The following is a 20,663-nucleotide window of genomic DNA, read 5'->3' on the forward strand; positions in this document are numbered from 1 at the left end:
ACTCTGTTACTAGCTTAGACCTCTAGCTCACATGTAGACATGAACATTTAGACACCTACATTTAGGGTGGAATTTATATCCAGATTGGAGACACCCAAGTGTGGATTACAAATGGATGAGTTTTAAGGACACTGCTTTTCATAAGGTAAGTAGGCTTTTTGATATCCCTCCTTTTCCTCAGCTGTTCCCTAATCACTTGATCCTGCTTGTGTTACAAGACCTTCAATTGCCGTATTTAAATGTTTTTTGTAGGCTCTCATGTAGTTATGGAATGTAATATATCAAGCGGCATAAATGGCTTGATTCCATTCTGGCAAGTTAATGATGAGGATGTTGATAGCTTTGATAGCACCTACAGGGAACAGTTTTATGAGTAAGTATCCTTATACATTGAACTGTAAGTGCATTTCTAGGTGAAGTAATCTGCAGTAATTTGCAGTGAATTCACCATAAAGTTGACTACTAGTCAAATGTCAGTAGTCATTGAGAGACTGATTAGAAGTCTGCATCAAGTACATTATATTCTTATTGCTTGGGTTTTTTTAAAAAAATAAACATATTATAAATAGTGATGTATCTGATTCAAATGTAAGGAAGCAGTTATATGTAGGTTTTTATAATGCTGTTGTGAAACATGTAATGTTTTAAGGCTTTATTTATGCATTTGTTCTTATGCAGTCCTTTTTGCTAATAGATTAAAGCCTGCCCTCTGTCATAATAGGGGAAGGATAGATTGTTCCAAGAGAAAAAATCACCCCACTTATTTTTATTTGTGAAGTTGCTCCTTTTCTAAGTACAGATGCAGCTACTAATCTTCAAGAAGACAAAGCAGAAGCTCTTGTTGCAGGACACTTAGGGGTTTTTTATGTTCAGGAAAATTAAACACAAATCAGGCTGATAAAACCAGCAATTCCTTTCGAGAGGGCAGGACATTTGTTACTCAGTGACTGGTCTATGCTGTAGCAGAGTGTGGATGTACTGTTTGCTTTCTCATTGTATCAATCGCTGCTGTTAAATATAACACCTAAAATGTAGTGCAAAGAAGAAAGAAAAAAAAATCTCAGCTGATCAGTTCACAACTCATGCAGAAGCATTGCTGTCTCCACAAAGTGCCGTCATCAGTGCACAATATGGCTAGAGAATTAGGTTGCAGACTACTTTTAAAATGATCTTTTTCATTCATCTGTATCTGGCCTCCAGAAGGAATCTTAGTTCCACTTGGTCCCCAAGTTCCTTTAGGGGGAATTATTACTTTCATTATAGATCTGTATACTTGGTTGTTTGCCTGTAAATATTAGGGCCCCAGCTTATGGTCTCTAAGGCACAAATAAGTCCATTATTCTTTAGGATATGAAGCTTCTCAGCTTCACCAGTTAAGACACATGTGGAGCTCTGTGTAGCTATGTTTAGAGTTACAACTGGAGCTTCTTCTGAAACCAACTTGGTGCTGCTATTAAACACATCTTCCTGAAAAACATTTAATATATTTAACTTAAAGCAATTCTCTATTAAGATTTTTGGCTTGCTTGGAAGTGATCTCCATTTCTGATCATCACCCTGCCTGATAATTTTCCCGTGCCAGAGATGGAGATGTGCAAAATACATCTTGTGCAAGTTCTAATTAGGATTAATTGTTCGAAGTAAGCTACCCAGTATCAGAAAAATGAATCTAATTGCAATAATAATGTTTTATTTAAAAAAAACAGTAGCAATTTCTCAACAATTAAATTTGTGGAGCATATGCTAGTAGCAAAGCACGCTGTAGGCATGGCCAACATTATGGACTTGAGGGCTTACACTTAGGAGGTAACTCTTTCTTCTGCTGGGAGGAAAGTTAAAACTGACTTGAACAAGTCTGAACATGTTGCAAAATGATGAGGTTTGTATTGGCATCCCATGACAGAAGTTACTGGCAATTATATATGTAATAGAAACTGGTTCTTCAGGATGTTCTGCAAAATGAGTTTTCCTCCTTGAGTACATAAGGTCACGTCACTTTGGTGTATAGGGTAGGATGCCAGTTTGTCAGTACCTTCCTATGTGACCCTTTGTCGTGGTTTAGCCCCAGCCAGCAACTAAGCACCACGCAGCCGCTCGCTCACTCCCCCTACCCCGATGGGATGGGGGAGAGAATCGGAGGAGTAAGAGTGAGAAACACTCCTGGGTTGAGATAAGAACAGTTTAATAATTGAAATAAAGTAAAATAGTAATGCTAATAGTAACAGTATAATAATGGTAATAATAATAACAATATACAAAGCAAGTGATGCACAATGCAATTGCTCACCACCCGCCGACCAATACCCAGACAGTTCCCGAGCAGTGGTCGCTGCTCCCTGGCCAACCCCCCCAGTTTATATACTGAGCATGACGTCATATGGTATGGAATAGCCCTTTGGTCAGTTTGGATCAACTATTCTGGCTGTGCCCCCTCCCAGTTTCTTGTGTGCCTGGCAGAGCATGGGAAGCTGAAAAAGTCCTTGACTAGCATAAGCAGTACTCAGCAACAACTAAAAACATCAGCATGTTATCAACATTCTTCTCCTACTAAATCCAAAACACAGCACTATGCCTGCTGCTAGGAAGAAAATTAACTCTATCCCAGCCGAAACCAGGACACCCTTCCGACCTTATACTTGTAGATCTACTTTAGAGCAGGATGGTATTTAGTAGGACAGCACATTATATCTCCAAGCGTCTTGTGGCAATAGATATCAGCCATAAAGGCAGTATCACCATATTCGTTATTCAACACCACGGTCACGCAGCTTTTGTGAATCTTGTTCAACATTATTTCCCAAGTTGGTTGGCGCTATTGACTGTGGACAGTGTAGGCTCGGGGAGTCTGTTAGTATGCTTAGAAAGGTGTCTGCTTCATCATCAGTATAAAGAATCCTGGAAGATGACTTTTCTCTTGACACTTTTATTAACAGTTATTACTGGTTTGAATAGTCTTTCATTCACAGAATCATTTAGGTTGGAAGGGACCTCTTGAGATTGTCTAGTCCAACACCCCTGCTCAAGCATGGTCAGATAGAGCAGGTTGCTCAGGGGTGCGTCCAGTTGGGTTTTGAATACCCAACAGATATTCAAACAGGTGGAGACTTCACAACTTCTCTGGGCAACCTGTTCCAGTGTTTGACCACCCTGACAATAAAAAAGTGTTCAGATGGAATTTCAGATGGGAAGGTGTTTCAATTTGTACTCATTGCCTCTTGTCCTGTCAGTGGGCACTACTGAAAGGAGCCTGACTCCCTCCCGTCAGGTATTTACACACATTGATAAGATCCACCCCCTGCCCCTGAGCCTTCTCTTTTTCAGGCTGAACAGCCCCTGCTCTCTCGCATGACAGATGCTCCACTCCCTTAATCATTTGCATGGCCATGCACTGGACTTGCTCTGGTAAATCCGTACATCTCTTGTACTGGGCAGCCCAGAACTGGCCCCAATACTCCAGGTGTGACTTCACCAGTGCTGAATAGAGGGGAAGGATCATCTCCCTCAACCTGCTGGCAGCGCTGCTCTGAATGCAGTCCAGGATGCCTGGGGACTCGTTCCGCCTCAGGTGCAGGATTTGCATTTTGCTTTGAACTTCATGACGTTCCTGTTGGCCCATTTCTCCACCCTGTCAAGGTTCCTCTGGATAGCAGCATGACCCTCTGGTGCATCAGCCATCCCTTTGAGTTTTGTATCATCTGCAAAACTGCTAATGGTGTCCCTGTCCCACCCAGGAAAAAAAAACCCAACAACCCAATGTGTATGGAAAATGCCAAGTTACCTTTGGTCATGAAGCTGTTACAGGGGTGGTACTTACTATGCTTCACTGGCTTCTTAGGTTTATAGAGGTGAAAAATGAATGTTCTCCTATTTGCGGATTGATGAATCTATCCTGTATTAAGCACTGATATGTCAGTTTCTCTACAGATTTTTCCTTTTTACCCTTTTTTTTAATGACAGAGAGGGGATGCCTCATGGACTTGCTGTATCTGGAACAAAATTTAACATTTCAGAAGTGAAAGTAAAGGATTATGCTCATAAATTTTTCTGTCACTTCATATATGGGTCTCAACAATTTACAGCCTACATCAAATTGGAACGCCCAGGTAGGAGATCTCATCTTGATAAAATGGTGATCAATGATGCTTATTTCTCAGTTAGTTTGACAACACCCTACTTAGAGCTAAAACTGCGTGATGTACCATTGTGCAAAGTGGACAATGCAGCTCAATACCTTTCTTTGTGATTTTTTTGTCATATTCTTAGCAAAATTAAAGAAAATAGCACTTTTAATTTGCTTTTTCATCTCTAATTCAGTGTTTTAGGAAACATTAATGAAAGGCTCCAATTTATTTGAAGCAAGCATGAGACCTCAGTGGAATACTGTGCTTCATTTTACACACTTGTACTTAAAGAAGCATGTGGGTCAGAGGAGACTGTGTGTCTAGAAGAGCAGTGGAAGTGGCCAATTCTCTAAAAGAGCTGAGGGGAAGACATAACTAAGTGTGGAACAGACTGTCAAAAGGACACGAATGTGTATGTGGACCTGGATGTCCTATCCCTCAGTAACAAATAATGGGCTCAGATTAACAGGAGAGAGAAAAGGTCTATGTAGTAGGAGAAACTCCAGCAGTGATGATAGTGAAGGAATGAAATAGATTGCTCGGAAACAGTATGGACTTTCCATTACTGATGCATGTGCTGTGTTATTACCTTCTAGACAGACTCACGCATATTGATTGGGAGCATCCTGCCACTTGTGGGAGACCCCAGTCTTGTGCTCAGAGACAGGCATAAGTTTGACATATTGCTGGCTAGCATGAAATTTTCTATTTAATAGATGAACTTAAAGGTAAAGTGAGTTTTAAAAACTCAAATGCAAGGCTGAAGAAATTAATTCTTTTTATTTAAAAAGAGATACATAGAAAAGCAAATCACCAGATATTATAAGTGCCCATTTTTTTAAATTTAGCTGCAGAAGAGCCTCTGGTCTGTTGAGCTTGTATTGAGCTGGCTTTGTCAACTGTGAGCTAACACTTTGACAAGTGTTATTCTCAAACTTACCTTTAACTGGCCACATTGTAAACAGATAATTGACTGAAAGTGGATCTGAGCTCTAGCTTGTTACGTATCTAAGTTCTTCATAAAGATTGTCAGGGTAGAATTTAACCTCAGAAATCCTTTCATATGCACGAACTAAAAAATGCAGTTTGTGGCGGGTGTTTTAAGGACAACAAATTTAATAAGGACAACAAATTAGTAGGTTCAATGACAGATCTTATAACAGGCTAGAGACAATGGAAAGCTCGTTGGTCTGGGGAGAACAGCATGGTCAGGAAATCGCCTCCCCATCTCTGACTTTCTTGCTTTCTGACTGATGAAATTTTGTACAAGAATTCTGGGATGTACGTCAATATTTGGTGATTCAGCTGAAGAGTAGCCTCATTTATCATGTTGCTAAGGTATCTTTTCTCTGAAAGATAAGAGTAGGCTTGTCAAACAACAGTATTTGCAGAAAGCATATGTGAAAAACTTTGTCCTATTAATTCATTCATTTTTTTTTCAAAATACATTTTAATGACTAAACAATTTTGGACATCTCTCTTGTCTTTCTCTGGTTCTAGTGTATAAGTGTGGTTTTTTTGTTTTCTCTCTTCTCATTCCCCTCTACTGCAGCTCAGAACATTCAACATTACTTAATTGGAGGAGGAGTTTCTTTGGTATTTTTAGTATTTTTTACTCTCTTTATCTACAAGATCTTCAAAATTGATATTGTGCTTTGGTATCGGGACTCCTGCCATCCTTTCCTGGGTAAAAAAGGTACGTTGGTGTAACAGTGCTGTGTGTTGTAATGAGCCTTCCCTTGCAAGGCCATGAGTTAACCTTATGGAGTGTGATTGGTCTTACTTGGGATTTTTGAAAGGATAACATGTTTTTAGGATGTTTAGAATTAGTTCAGATAACAAAAGCAGCTACAGGGGAAAAATCAGCAACTTTCCAGGAATCCAGTATTATCATGCCTTTCCCTGAAGACCCACTTCAGTGGTTTGAATGCTGTTCTGACAGCAGTTGTTCAGATTTCTTTTAATTACTGTTCTTACAGAAAGCAGTAATGCAGTGGAATTGTTGGGAGTATTTTTTATTTTCCATAGACAAACCAGGACAAATTTCACTTTCTTTTGTTTTCAATTTGAAGGCACTTCTGATTATTTTACTTTCTGTAAATTCCTGGCATTCAGAAAAATGTTGATAGGAGTGCTGTCTATGAGGGTATGCTGAAGTATGGGTCATTTCCAAACATCTGAGAGGAGATACATGGCTAGAGAAACAGAGAATACCTTCTAGAGTTACTGAAGTTCTGTTAGATTTCTTTGAAGTCTTTAGAATTCGGTGTTTCTGAAAAGTTTGTTTCAAAATATCTACCACAATTCAGACCTTGAAATTTGCCAAATACTTTGTTTTTGTTTTCATGTCTAAGTGGTTGCTGTGTTTTGAAACTCCAGGTTACAAAAATGACCTATGAGTTATATGGCAGCTGGAATTTTAAGTGTTCAGTTGTACTACTGGAACCGCTAATTTCCAGATAATTCAGTAATAACATTTTTTTATTTAGAGTTCAAAAAATAATATTCAAACCTACTTAATTTTGCAGGTGTCCTTTGTCTATTCTGATCCAGCATATTGAATTCTAGGAGGCCAGATTCTACAAATACTTCAGGCTTAGTATAATTATACATGCTTAGATAATAGCAGGATTAGGATCTAAAACAATGATTGAAGTGAGGAGAAAACAGAGTTTAGAGACCTCTTTTGTTTGCTTGCTTGCTTGCTTTTGTGTCTTTAGAATCCATTTTTATATTGCTCCTATTGCTGACTCTTTAGTTTCAGATGGGAAGATCTATGATGCTTACATTCTGTATCCAAAGAACAGAGAGAACTGCTTGTATTCATCGGATATTTTTGCTCTGAAGATACTGCCAGAGGTCTTAGAAAGACAGTGTGGATATAACCTCTTCATATTTGGGAGGGATGATTTACCAGGAGAAGGTAAGCTATCTGGAGACAAATTGCACTCGAGTTTTCTCATTGGCAGCTGCAAATACAACTCAGAAACAAGCAATCAATCAGATGTGATTCTAAATATCTCCCACCATCGAATGAGCTATGGTTTTCTTATTCTGTCTGATGGAGAATGAGAAATACAGCACTGGGTGCTCCCGTGAAGTCTGTTTACTCAGCCTTTCCTTTGTCATTATTTAGCTCCTCCAGGTTTTTTCAATGTCTGGCTAGCCTGGACATCTGGAGATGGAAGGATGCTGAGGGGAAGAGGAGTTGAAATTGTGGTTGTGAATGGTGACTAATGGTAGGAAAGATGGAAAAGTAGGTCTTGTGAGTGGAATGAAAAGAGCCCGTTGCTTTGAGGTGCCATTTGACAGGATGACCTCTCTACTGTTTCATTTTTATTTGCTCTGAGAATTGCTGTCAAACCGACAGGATGCAATAAGGGGTATAATGGATGCTTAGACAGTGCAGGTGGGAAAAAAAGAATATAAAGCAACACTAAGTTATCAGGAATGATCACCTGTATCAAAGACTACTTGTTCCTAGTGAAAGTTCTTGCAAGGCTTTAAAATCCTTGTGGAGGTTTCCTCTGTGTCCATATGCACATCAAATTTAAATTTCTAGCATCTGACACTGAAAATTTCAAAGTCTGTCCCACTGACTGCTTACGTGAGGTGAGGTGACGAAAGTCTTCTGAATCCTTCCTGGTTTTATGGCTTTAAAGAGATAATACTGAGACTGAATAAATTTGCAGACTAGGCCTTAAATAGAAATTTTTGTTTAAGAAAAAATTGGGTGTGAACAAACCTACATGAGGTGGTTTGTGGATCACTTTTTTACATCTGAAGGCTTTTGGTAGTGGTTTGAGAAGGAAGGATTCCCTGAAAAGTAAAAAGTAAAAAAGTGCTTCTTTATTTTACCAGCTTGAAAAAATGCAATAGTCTGTTCTCAGTGTTAACCTGTATGGTTTTTGTGTGGTATTTACCATATTTTGCTGTTTTAGAATTAACTGTGTGGAATGCCATTGAAGGGAGGATTCTTTGCTTTTTCTTCCACTTACATGTAACAAAAAACTATTAAGAAGAAGAAGCAGCCGTTTAAGGAAAAAGGTCATAGTTTTATCTAGGCCTATGGCTTTGGAACTAGTTTTTTTGCAATTGCACCTATAATGTAATAAAATGGCATTAGCGGGATAAGTAGTAGATAGTCAGTAGCTCTTCTCTGTTTATGCAAAACAAGAATATAGACATGCAGTCTGATGGGGTCAGATTGTGTTGCATTGGCCAAATCTCTACTTGTTGGCTAACCCAATGTAACTGCTTGAATGCTCTTATCCTGTCCCTATTTATCAATACAAAAAAGACATTGAAGTGCTGGAGCATGTCCAGAGAAGGGCAATGAAGCTGGTGAAGGGTCTAGAGCAGAAGACTTATGAGGAGCAGCTGAGGGAACTGGGGTTGTTTAGCCTAGAGAAGAGGAGGCTGAGGGGAGACCTTATCGCTCTCTACAACTGCCTGAAAGGAGGTTGTAGTGAGGTGGGTGTTGGTCTCTTCTCCCAAGTAACAAGCAATAGGACAAGAGGAAATGGGCTCGAGCTGCACCAGGGGAGGTTTAGATTGGATATTAGGAACAATTTCTTCACGGAAAGGGTAGTCAAGCATTGATTGGAACAGGCTGCCCAGAGAGGTGGTGGAGTCACCATCCCTGGAATTGTTAAAAAAATGGGTAGACGTGGCACTTTGGGACATGGTGTAGTGGGCATGGTGGTGTTGGGTTGATGGTTCGACTGATGATCTTAGAGATCCTTTCCAATCTTAATGATTCCTAGTTTTTACTTTCATTATAAATAATCCAGACACCAAGCCAGGAAACATGAAATTGCCACTCTACCCTTAATTGGTTTAGTGATGGACTTGGTAATGTTAGGTTAATGGTTGGACTGGATGATCTTAAAGGTCTTTTCCAACCTAAACAATTCTATGATTCTGTGATTCTATTTCTGAGGTAAAGTGTGTTGGCTCAAATATCAAACAGGGAGTGAACCAGCTGCAACATGTTGGTAACAAATAGAAACATACAGCCTTAATTTTGTACAACCTTTTTCTCTACAGCTGTGATCAGTATTGCTGATGAAAAAATCCATCAAAGTAGAAGAGTGATAATTGTTTTAGTACCAGAACCCTCCTGTTACAGTGTTCTAGAAGATGTGTCTGAGAAGCAGCTAGCCATGTATAATGCTCTTATCCAAGATGGCATTAAAGTAATTCTCATTGAACTTGAAAAAATACAAGATTATGCAACCATGCCAGAATCCATCAAATATATTAAACAAAAGCACGGGGCTATCCGATGGAAAGGGGACTTCTCGGAAAGGTCTCATTCAGCAAATACGAGATTCTGGAAGGAAGTGCGCTACCACATGCCATCCAGAAAAAATGGATCTTCATCAGGATTGCGTTTGTTACCAAGAGACTTTAATTCTCCCTAAATAATGAAAGAAAAATACACTTAATGACTAATTCAGTTCACATAGCTCGTGATGGATTGGTTGAAGATCACATGTATCTGTTTTGTGCAGACAATCTTATCCAAATTTTCTGGATTGAAGGTACTACAACTTCATCTACAGATGTGAATCATTCTTTTTTTTCTGGCCAGATCAACAGAACGCCTTGAGATGTTGTCAGTAGCACAGTGATGACATGGAAGCCACATAGGAAGTACATGAGGCTTTTTCAAAGAATTGCACTGTGATTTGGTGGAATTCTTTTGGTATTAAAAATGGAAGGGAAAAAAAAAAACCTACCAAAAAACCAGAAAATTTTTTTGCAGTAAAAGGTTGAATATGAAGGGAACTATATTAATTATAGTTGTGAAATCACGTAATGGGCATGGTTGATGCCAGTAAATGTTTTTCTTTCAATTTTTTTAAATGAAGTGACACAAAACTTTTCTTTGTTACAAGTTCATTGTTTGCCTTGCTCAGTCTGCTGAAAGATAAATCCCTCTGTTACTGTATTGGTGTGTTGTTGTCGAAGAGAAAAGGTAAGAGACAATCCCAGCCCCACAAAAGTACTATTGAACCTGACAAAGCACAAATACTCTTTCATGATCTTTTTTACATTTTAAAGAACTGTACTGTTTTTGGTCAATTGTCCCATGCAGATGTCATAAAAATACCATTGTAATGCTGTACTGAGTCAAAAAATTAATCCCCAGGGGATTTTTTTTTTTCCCCCCCTAATTAAATGGCTTGATATATTTGTTCTTATTTTAGCCAAGTAGAACAATTAGCTAATGGCACAGACTCTCTCATGGGGAGTGCAGGATGGCTGGCTTCATCTGCCTTACCTTAAGGACCAGACCAAGGGGCTCAGGGCACCCACTTCTCTTGGGTCACTGTTGCTGAAGGAGAGCAGGTCTTCCCTCCTGTTCCCAGCCAGGGTGCTGGCTTTAGCATTTGTCAGCTCTGAGAGCTAAAGCTGGCTGAACAGGCTAATGTGGCAGAAATCATTCTTTTCCTTGGGATAGTTTTCTCCCAGATTAGTGAGTTCATCTGGTTCCTGGAGGGTTTGGAGTGCAGTGGGAGGAGAAAAGGGATGGTGCAACCATTCTTTTTTGGCTCTAGATGTGTTTAGAAAATAGAGCTAAAACAGCATTGTTGCCCAGTACTCCTTAAAGTGAGAGATCTCCTGTGTTACCCCTGCAGCTGCTTGCTTTTCTTCTTTCCCTCTGAGCTGACTGTAGGCTGGATGAATTGGGGCTGGAGTCGCAGCTTCCAAATAGCAGCTTGGGAAGGGAAGTTGTTAAAACTTACTGTGTGTGTTGAATCCTTTCTCCTTCCTTTGGGGTTGGGTTTTGTTTGTTTGTTTGTTTGTTTTTTAACAATACTATGTATGCCACAGTTGTTAACTCTGAAGTTATGCTTGACTTGTGTGTAGGCAGTGATGTAGTTTTTAATATCAATTCTTTTTTCAGGGGAGGGAATTTATTTGATTGATTTAAAAAAAAAAATCAAATCTGTTTAATGCCATGTTTATAGCTACAAATTGTATAGGAACAGGAGATGTGAGAGCCAAATTGCCTGTGCTTTTCAGTCTGTCCTTGAAAGTCACATTTTTAAGTTACGAGATCTAGTTGTATATAGAAGCTTCAGGATTTGACTGTTACTGCTTTTATCTGCTTCTTGCAATTCTGAATTCCTATGTGTGTCCTATCTGCTTCTCTCTTGCAGCCCCTTTTGCTCTCTTCCCATTCAAACTCCAGCCTATCTTTTCCCATGCAGCTCCCTTATCTTGGAACAAGCAACTTACTGTTGTGTCAAACTCCATCACTTCCCAAGCTGTCCTTGAAGGCTGTTGCTAATACAGTATTAGGCAGAAATTTTCCCTTTGAGTTGGTCCTTTGATATCTCCACTTGCTCGTCTGAAAATACCTTATGTTCTGCATCCTTCAGACTTCATCTACTCGTTATGACACTGCAGTGTTGGCTTTTTGTTCTTTCATGGTTCAAGCATTTATCTTCTTATGCCTCCATCCTCAACCAAACAAAACTGATAGCGTGAGATGCCATCCCACGGAAGAACTGCTCAGTGAACGTGGGATGGTGTGACCCTTGTGTTCTGCCTGATAAGCGACAAAACCAGTGGAAATAAGTTTCTCTCCCACCTAAAGTGTTTTGGTTACCTCAGTGTATGCTGGAAACTTGAAACACTGCTTCTGAGAGAGTGCCTTCTGAGCTTTGTGAGTTGAGTGTGTGTTTGGCCAGAATGGAGTAAAAATCTCTTCATCTCAGGATAGGAGGGGAAAAAAGTGCATTTGAAAGATCAGACTGTTTCAAACTGTCATGGTACTGGAGTGTTTTATTGATGAATGTTATGTATGTATAGACCAATGCACATGCTTATATTCTGTTCTCATTCTGTGTTTTAGTCAAGACAATTGTCAAGGGACGATCAATTCTGGTCATCATGTTCACTTAGCTGTTGCACACAGTCTGCTTTTAAATATGGTATGTGTTCAGTGACAGCCTGTTATAGGGTAAGAGAGCCTTGACATCCGTCTGAAGTTACTGAGATCCGTCTGAGCAAGGCTAACTGTTATGGTTCACATCGATAGAAGAATTTAGTAGGGCAGAAGCGGCATGGTTTGGTCACAGAACTCTTCTGTAAGAAGATCCCTATATCAAATGTGAAGACTAGACGCTGGAATTATGGTCTCTGTACTCTAAGGACTAGGATTTAATACTGACTTTGCACTTCCACCTTGACGCTTGCAGTATGCAGGCCAGCCAACAGAGTTCCAGCAACCTCTGGCCTCCTGAATTATTTTTCCTGACTGGAATAGGTTGAATGAAAAACTGCTACTTGTTATCCCTACCTTAGGGATAGGAAAGTTATTTTACTGAGCCAAAATACTGGTGTTTTTTGAAAATATTTGTTCCTTTTGATATGTTTTTACAAATGATGCTCAAGTTTTCATGTGTGTTATGTAAAGGCACTTTGAAGCAAAGTCCATTTTTTAATTCAATAAAGGCACTACATATTGTTTTTCTTACAGCACTGCTGGTTTTTTTTCTTCTTCATTCCTCCAGTAAAGCCTGCTGAGAATGAACAATGCCAAGCAGCAGTCTTGAAGTGTCTTACAACAAGACTGCTATATCAGATCTCCATTCAGGCTGCTGAATGTGTTAGGGGGAAAGGGTCTCACTAACCAGTCTGGTCTTGGCGCAACATGAGCACTAATCACCTTGCCCTGCCTGGGCAAACAGGAGCTGTGAGCTTGGCTCTGCTCTGTCCTGTGGTCTCCTTGCAGTGAGAGGTGAAGCTAGAGCAGCCCCAAGGCTGCTGCCTCGCTCTCTGGGACGAGCACGGTTCCCAGCAGTGCCCCACTGCAGCAACCTTCTGCAGCTGCTCAAGAGCTGGGGGGAAGGCAGGAGACCTCAAATGGAGGAGATGTGAAGGGCTTCTCAGCAGTAGTGGAGAGGCAGCCTTCTCTGCTTGTCTCCTTGGGCAAGCCCTGACTCTCTAATCTGCTCCAGGAAAGCCAGAGCCTTGGCGGTGGGGCTGTAGGGGTTGGTCTCGCACAAGACCTTGTGTTGATTTCGGAGGGGCTAATGCGCTTAGCAGAGGGCTTACAGAGTAATTTTCAATCCTAATAGATAAAAGGAGCTTATAAAAGTAGGAGTTTTAAATTTGGTCTGTACTTTTTGCATTCTGATTGTTTTGAACTTCTTGAAAGCTGTTACTGAATACCATTCCTGACCCTTTTTCTAGTACAAGCGATGCCAGCTCTATTTACTCGCTAGTTTAATCCTGGGCTTGTTTTTTCATGTAAGACAGATAAGCAGGTAAGAAAGCCATTAGAGGAGTTCTTCTGAAATGAGTTTTTATATACCTGGGTAACTCTCGCAGTAGTTATTTTTCAGAATCCAAGAAAATTTGTTAATTTCTGTATAGCCAGCAGCAGTAAGTCTAATTCTGTATTTAGACTGTGTCAGCATTTTGATGTGAAATTTCCCAAATAATGCATTTTCAAGACCTGTATTGATAATGCTTTTGCTTTTTTTTCAGGCCTAATCTATACTATACACCTGTCTAAAACCCAGGCAAGGGTTTAGGCTGTAAATTAATGTGTGTTTGAAGGTCCTGTGCATGTTATTTCCGCTTAGGAAGGGGATCACTATAAGCATCACTTCCATGCTGAAAGCAGCACAGCGCAAATTCTTTTTAAACAGGAGGTGGTGGACGATTTGCTTCTGCTAAGGTGCTCTTTGTTCCCCACCTCTTCCAAGATAGGCAGACTTATTTCAAAGGTGCTGTACTGTAATCTTTAAAAAGATTAAAAGATTGTGGTGGGAAGAGTCAAGGAGAAAATCACTGTTCGTTCCCTGGTAACTGGACTCAGCAGGGTTTACTGCGAGAGCTGAAGCCAGCCTGACCAGGAGGTTTCCTGCCTGGACTAGAGGAACAGTAGGGATGGGGCCAGTACTGTGACAAAGCCCTCCCATGTGAGCTTTTCAAGTCTTCTACAGTAGTTTAGTCCCATCCTCCTCAAAGCCATTGTAAGCAAAGCTTTCCATTCAGTAAGGAGAATAAAAAAGATCTCCATGTGAGGCGAGTAAAGCTGATGTTGTTCTTGGGTATCTTCACTAGTAATGAGCTTAAAGGGAGGCAAGTTAACCAAACCCTAAGCCCCTGGATGAAGCAAGAGAAAGAAAGAGGGGTGAAAAAAAAAAAGAACTGTTTGCTTCAGGAGGACACTAAAGCAGACAGCCAGGAAGTCAGTCTAATTTCTGCATGTAAAATTAACTTGGGAATAGGATTTTGAAAGGAGGTTATGATGCTTATGATGTAAAATTTACAAGTTTTCTTTATTATATTTTGGGTTGTGCACATTCATTGTTTGAATGTTTATTGTGCAAGAGTATTAAAGGTGCTCTTCAGCACCTACATACTTTTTTCTGTAGTTTTCTGCTTGCTCTTTTTAAAATTATTGTTTGGTTTTGTTCCCATGAAATGGATGCTTGCACTGCCCAAAAATACAGAGAGAGATGATTTGAACAAGGCATTGCCTAATTCGTGTTTAGTGTTTGCAGAGAATGGGCAGTCTCTTCTTACTGATTGTCTACAAACATCAGGGCCCTGAGGGCACTAATAAGCCGTACTGGCCCTCATCAACCACACCTTGGGCCCAGGAGACCCATTTTAGCCCACCCTGCTTCCTTACTGGGGACACTGGGGCGGACCCTGACTGGGAGGGAGCTGCCAGCCCACGTGGCATGCTGACAGTTGGGTAGTGAAGTGTCTTACCATCAAATGAATGTTAGCTTGACTCGGTACAGAAGTAGAAGCCAAATGCCTGTGATGAGAGAGAGCCAGTCCAGAGCGCATCCCTGTGAGAAGCTGCTTTGGTTTGTTCTTGCAGGTGCAGACTGGGGAACCTGTGCAAGTGTCACACAGGAAGGAATGTTTCTTTCCCTCTAATTTGGATTTTGTTCCTAAATGCAAGAAAACAAAACAACAATAAAAAATCCAAACCCCCCAAAACAACAAAAGGATTTCTACCCAAAACCCAAATGGATTTTGTGGTGGTAATTCAGGAATACTTTTGTGTTTCTGTTCCCAAACACTGGTGGAGCCTTCTGTTGTGATTTTAACAAGGTTAATTTTGCTGTGGCTGGTACCTGTCAGAGGTGAGCATCTCTAACTACCTTAAGAATTAAGCCAGCTCTATGGTGAGAGATGTTTGAGCAAAGTTACGATTCCAGCAAAGCTTTTTAAATTAAAGGTGATTTTATTTATTTTTATTCCTGGCAAGTTTTCTATTGTTCTCCTGCTTTTTTATAAAGCCAGGAAGAAGGTGATGACTCTGTTACGAGAATTTAATTGCATACAGGAGGTTTGAGTCCCATTTTGTGAACACACAGCTTCCTGGAGATTTCTTGGGAGCTCTCTTAACTCCCAATCTGCCGTTTGATAGACTTACATGATAAGCTTCAAATGAACGTGATGGATGACTAGCAGACTTATACAAAACACCTTCCGGTCATCAGCAGCCCAGAGAAGATAACCCTGATATCAAGACCATCGTTCTACTGATGCAGTGGACCATAGGCTCTGACTGACAGACCAGCAAGGACAAGCAACCTGGCCAGCTTGTCCTTGCCGCCCGCCAGCTCGAGCCTTGCACAGGCTTACGCAGCTTGCGCAGTGGCTCCGGTGCATAGATGTGGCGCAGTGCAAAGGAGAGTTCTGCGCTACTTCTGCACCTGCCTGCTCTGCAGAGTGGTTTCATTGCAGGATTCAATTTTTAGTGGGTATGAGTGGTTTGTCCCAAGTTATACCTGATCCTGTTTTTCTTCTTTTGTCTGAAGTTTCTTATGTGATAAAAAAAAAAAAAAATACATAGTGAAACCAGAAAAATGAAGATGTGAGAGGGAGGGGAGGATGGCAGGAATGGTAATTATTCTTTTTTATAAGATTGCTTGTCTTGTGTTGGTACGTCAGTGGGAAATTTGCTTTTGAATGCAATGCTATGTCCCTAACCTTGTGCACTGATGTCATTAGAAGTTAATGACAAGATAGTATTTAGGAAACAAAGATGAAATAATATAAATGTGACACACCAGAATGCTTACTCAATAGTTTTATTTTCATTACATGACAAACTGTAACAAAATATGTTTAAATGTGTTAGTACTTAAAAAATACTCCTGGCTTCGTTATCATAACAGATTTTATTATGATCAAGTGACACCAACATTAACAAGCTTGAATATGGTGTGTCTTTATCAGTGCTGTTTCAGAGATAAGAATACTTTGCCCATTCACTGATACAGGGTGAAAAACATTACTGTGACTGCCCCTACTTAATTTTTAATTGTGGGATTTATTTTATAATGTTCAGAACTCGAAACGGGGACAGAGGGGAAAATGAATAATGAGATGATCTTTTTTATAAACAGTAGTGTAACTAAAATATTTTTAATTATTTAAATGCATTGTGATTAAATTGAAACTAAAGCCATTTTCTTTTCAGCTTCTGCTTAAATAGTAAATGCATCCTACTGTAAAAGGCAAAGGTGGTGTTTATTGCGGTGAGTTGACCCTAGCTGCATGCCAGATGCCCACCAAAGCCCCTCTGTCAGTCACCTTCTCAGTTGGTCAGTGGACAGAAAATATGTAACGAAAATCTCGTGGGTTGAGATACGAACAGGGAGAGATCACTCACCAATTACTGTCACAGGCAAAACAGACCTGACTTGGGGAAATCAGTTTAATTTATTACCAGTCAAATCAGAGCAGGTTAATGAGAAATAAAAATTAGATCTTAAAACACTTTTCCCCCACCCCTCCCTGCTTCCTGGGCTCAACCTCACGATTTTTCTCTACCTCTTCCCCCTGAGTGGCACAGGGGGACAGGGAATGGGGGTTGCAGTCAGTTCATCACATGTTGTTTCTGCTGCCTCTTCTTCCTCAGGGGAGGGCTCCTCACACTCTTCCCCTGCTCCAGCGTGGGGTCCCTCCCACGGGAGACAGTCCTCCATGAACTTCTCCAACGTGGGTCCTGTCCATGGGCTGCAGTTCTTCACACACTGCTCCAGCATGGGTCCCTTCCACGGAGTGCAGTCCTTCAGGAGCAGACTGCTCCAGCGTGGGTCCCCCACGGGGTCACAAGCCCTGCCAGCAAACCTGCTCCAGCGTGGGCTTCCCACGGGGTCACAGCCTCCTTTGGGCACATCCACGTGCTCTGGCGCGGGGTCCTCCCCGGGCTGCAGGTGGATATCTGCTCCACCATGGACCTCCCTGGGCTGCAGGGGCACAGCCTGCCTCACCATGGGCTTCACCACGGGCTGCAGATGGATATCTGCTCCGGCGCCTGGAGCACCTCCTGCCCCTCCTTCTTCACTGACCTTGGTGTCTGCAGGGTTGTTCCTCTCACATATTCTCACTCCTCACTCCAGCTGCAGCTGTGTGGGTTCTTTTTTTTCCCCGCTCTTCTTAACTGTGTTATCCCAGAGGCACTACCACCATCAGTGATGGGCTCAGCCTTGGCCAGCGGTGGGTCCGTCTTGGAGCCGGCTGCCATTGGCTCTGTTGGACATATGGGAAGCTTCTAGCAGCTTCTCACCGAAGCCACCCTTGTAGCTCCCCTGCTACCAAAACCTTGCCACACAAACCCAATACATTTATGTAAGAAGGGACTTTGTATATCAAGCTTTTGTATCTCTGGTCATTTAGATATGTTCAGTTATTTTCTCTGCTCCTCTTCACCTTCTAAATTACATTTAAATGTACATCTTAATTTTATGTACATATATCCACACAAATGTGGGTGATAAAGTGATACTTCCCTTGGCTAGAATGGCTCTAGAAGCAAAGGCTGCTCAGTGCATCTGGGGTTTATCACTAAGCCCCAGCACCATTACCCACATGCCTTGTCTTGATGGGCTGCTCTGGCTTTGCAGAGTTTGTAGCAGGCTTGTCAGCACATCATAGGCAAAACCAGCAGTTATCTATGATACACAAAGTGGAAAATAAAAAAGTTTTCAGAGATGTTTTAATGTGAAAGGAATTACATTACCGCCAGCAAAACTACTTTTTGCATTCTTGATATGGAGTATTATAGATTTTGAATTAAGTTCTTTATTTGTATTATCTGTCCATGTTTTAATAATTAATTGTTATTGCATTTAGGAATGTAATCCACTTAAAGACAAAAGGTTTCTTAGACTGAGAGAGGATCTTGTACTAACCGATATCACTGAAAAAGCAGTGGAGGAAATTACTTACATAAAATCACATATAATTGCTTGGGAAAACAATATAATATTTATGTAACAGTTATTAGTCAGTCTACTTTTCAGTCTTTCATGTAGCAAAGTGGTGTGATTCTATGGATTTTCTACCATTTCTTTATCTAAATCCAAAAGTTTGACATGATGATTCTCTGTATTCATGAGGAATGTTGAAGCACCCAAGAAAACTGTTCTCTTCAATTATAGTAATACTTTCTAAAATATGAAGTTACAATAGAATTATTAACGATCTGTTAATATTTTTGTGGTTTATGTGTTTAGAAGCACATTCATTTTCAAATTCATAGCCCAGGAACCGGGCTATTACCCAGTTGCTCTTTATTTGGTGCTTTTGTCAGTAGCTACTCTTTCCTAGTCAAATGATGTTGAGAGTTGAGAGTGAAAATTTGAGGTGAAAATCACCAGCCTGGAAGTTACATCAACACTTGTATGTTCTTGGAAGGTGAGTACGCTGAGGAACAGGCAGATCACAGTTTGTGGCAGTTCATCAGGCTGTGGAGTGTGAACGTGGGCAGTTTGGATGCCTGTCTAGCATGACATAGCACTTTCATTGCTTTGGGAATGGAAGAAATGCAAGTACAGGCAGGCAAGGGGACATGCAGAAGGGCAAATAAAACCTTTGAGGGCTCTCCGTGGCAGTAGCTGTATTACAGGACGTGTTAGTCCTTCAGTGGTATTGAATCTAGGTGCACACCACAGCTATATCCTGACCCCACACCGGGATGTAATGTGGATTCAAACCAGCTCTTTGGCTTTCTCTGGAAGAAAAGCCAGTCTGCAGCTAGAAAGGAATGATGAGCACACTCTGCCCAGCTCTCCAACGGAGCCCCAGCATACACTCTGGTGACAAATCGTCAGTGCTTCAAGAGGCTGAAATATTATGAGAAGTTCCAGTGCAAACACTTGATTAACACTGAGTTAAAGTTGCCAGCCCACATTTCCTGCTGACCCCAAAGGAATAAGCAGCAAAGACCCATTCTGCCAGCTACCGGTGCTTCATTTTTCAGTCCCTCTTTTCAGGCTCAACTATTGCTTCATTCACCCAAGAGCCCTGGATGTTGTTCCTTTCCTGAGTAATCTCTGTTCTGCCTAGGCTACCAGCATAACTATAAGTATTGTTACCATTCCAGTGTTGTGGATTTTTTCCAACAAACCACTGCTATGACTACAAACTGAACATTCTAATTGCTAACATAAACCAGCTGCTTGCAAGTCTTCCTTAATGTTACAGAAAGCGTTCAAGTTTTCAGCTGGATTATTTACATGCATCTGAAAAAGGCAACAGAGAGTTACAGAAGTCTGCAAGTTCTATCAGTACCGTGCTTGTCCAAAAACCAGATGATTATTCAAACAGTAAAAGGTGATGCTTGTTTGTTTCTGGGTTAAAAAGAAAATAATGGAAAGGCAAGAGCTGGGTTGAGATGATGAACTGATGAACCGATGAGGCACTAACCACCTAAAAGGCTCTTTTTCAGTTTTCCTTTTTTTATTATCTGAATAATTTGAATATGATACACAGGATAGGTATTTCACAAGAAAGCTTTATTTTCATCTAAAATAATATTGTTCAGGTATTTCTAGTAACATAACAATGCTTTCTCCTCTTCTGCCCTAGTCCATAATAAGGTTATACCAGGTGCAATGAATAAGAATTCAGGTGCAGACCTGCTTTTTTGCAGTTCATCAGTGAAATGGAATGTCACTCTATCAGCTGCTAGTGATATTTCTAGGCTAGTGCTATCCCATGCTATCCCACTTGTAGATACTTTTAGGCCAGTGATCTTTTTGGATAGCATTTTGTATTTGCGGCTAGTTCTTTTGGTTTATTCTTAGAAACACTCCCCTCACCCCTTTGGGAAGAAAATGAGCTTCACACCCCCCCCCAAAAAAAAAAAAAACAAACCCCAAACCCAAATCATATGATTGAAATTAAACTTGGTAACTAATTAACTTATCTCTTCCATCAGCAGGTGATAATAAGTTAAACTTACCTACTTCAATGATGCACTTGATGCATTTATTTGATTGTTCGGACTTGTTAATATTAGAAAACCTTTTCTATAGTCTCCGCAAATTCTTGGATTTCCCTTTGTGTTCACAGATAAAAAAGGTTTCTTTGATTATGTATCTAGTGGTATACATAAAAAGATATGGGGTTTGTGTAGGTCTCTTGCACAGCAAAAGTAATTTGTAAGTTTTGCCTCAGTAGAATATTGGGAAACTCGCAGTGAGGAGCAGAAGGGGGAATGCCAGAGAAGAGACATGTCTGACAGGGAACATGCAA

At 40.6% G+C, this 20,663-nt stretch overlaps 1 protein-coding gene across 1 annotated transcript in view; it reads left to right on the top strand.

The window, feature by feature from the left end:
- LOC104025350 (interleukin-1 receptor type 1) overlaps nucleotides 1-9,547 on the top strand; it is a 30,705-nt gene extending 21,158 nt beyond the window's left edge. The window contains exons 7-11 of the mRNA XM_075716714.1: nucleotides 253-373; nucleotides 3,958-4,103; nucleotides 5,674-5,817; nucleotides 6,880-7,044; nucleotides 9,171-9,547. Coding sequence (XP_075572829.1) covers nucleotides 253-373; nucleotides 3,958-4,103; nucleotides 5,674-5,817; nucleotides 6,880-7,044; nucleotides 9,171-9,547 — 953 coding nt within the window. The remainder of the gene's footprint in view (nucleotides 1-252; nucleotides 374-3,957; nucleotides 4,104-5,673; nucleotides 5,818-6,879; nucleotides 7,045-9,170) is intronic.
- Nucleotides 9,548-20,663: the final 11,116 nt, after the last annotated feature.

The sequence above is a fragment of the Pelecanus crispus genome, chromosome 1 (genome assembly GCF_030463565.1).
Source record: "Pelecanus crispus isolate bPelCri1 chromosome 1, bPelCri1.pri, whole genome shotgun sequence".
In the NCBI taxonomy this organism is placed as follows: Eukaryota; Metazoa; Chordata; class Aves; order Pelecaniformes; family Pelecanidae; genus Pelecanus; species Pelecanus crispus.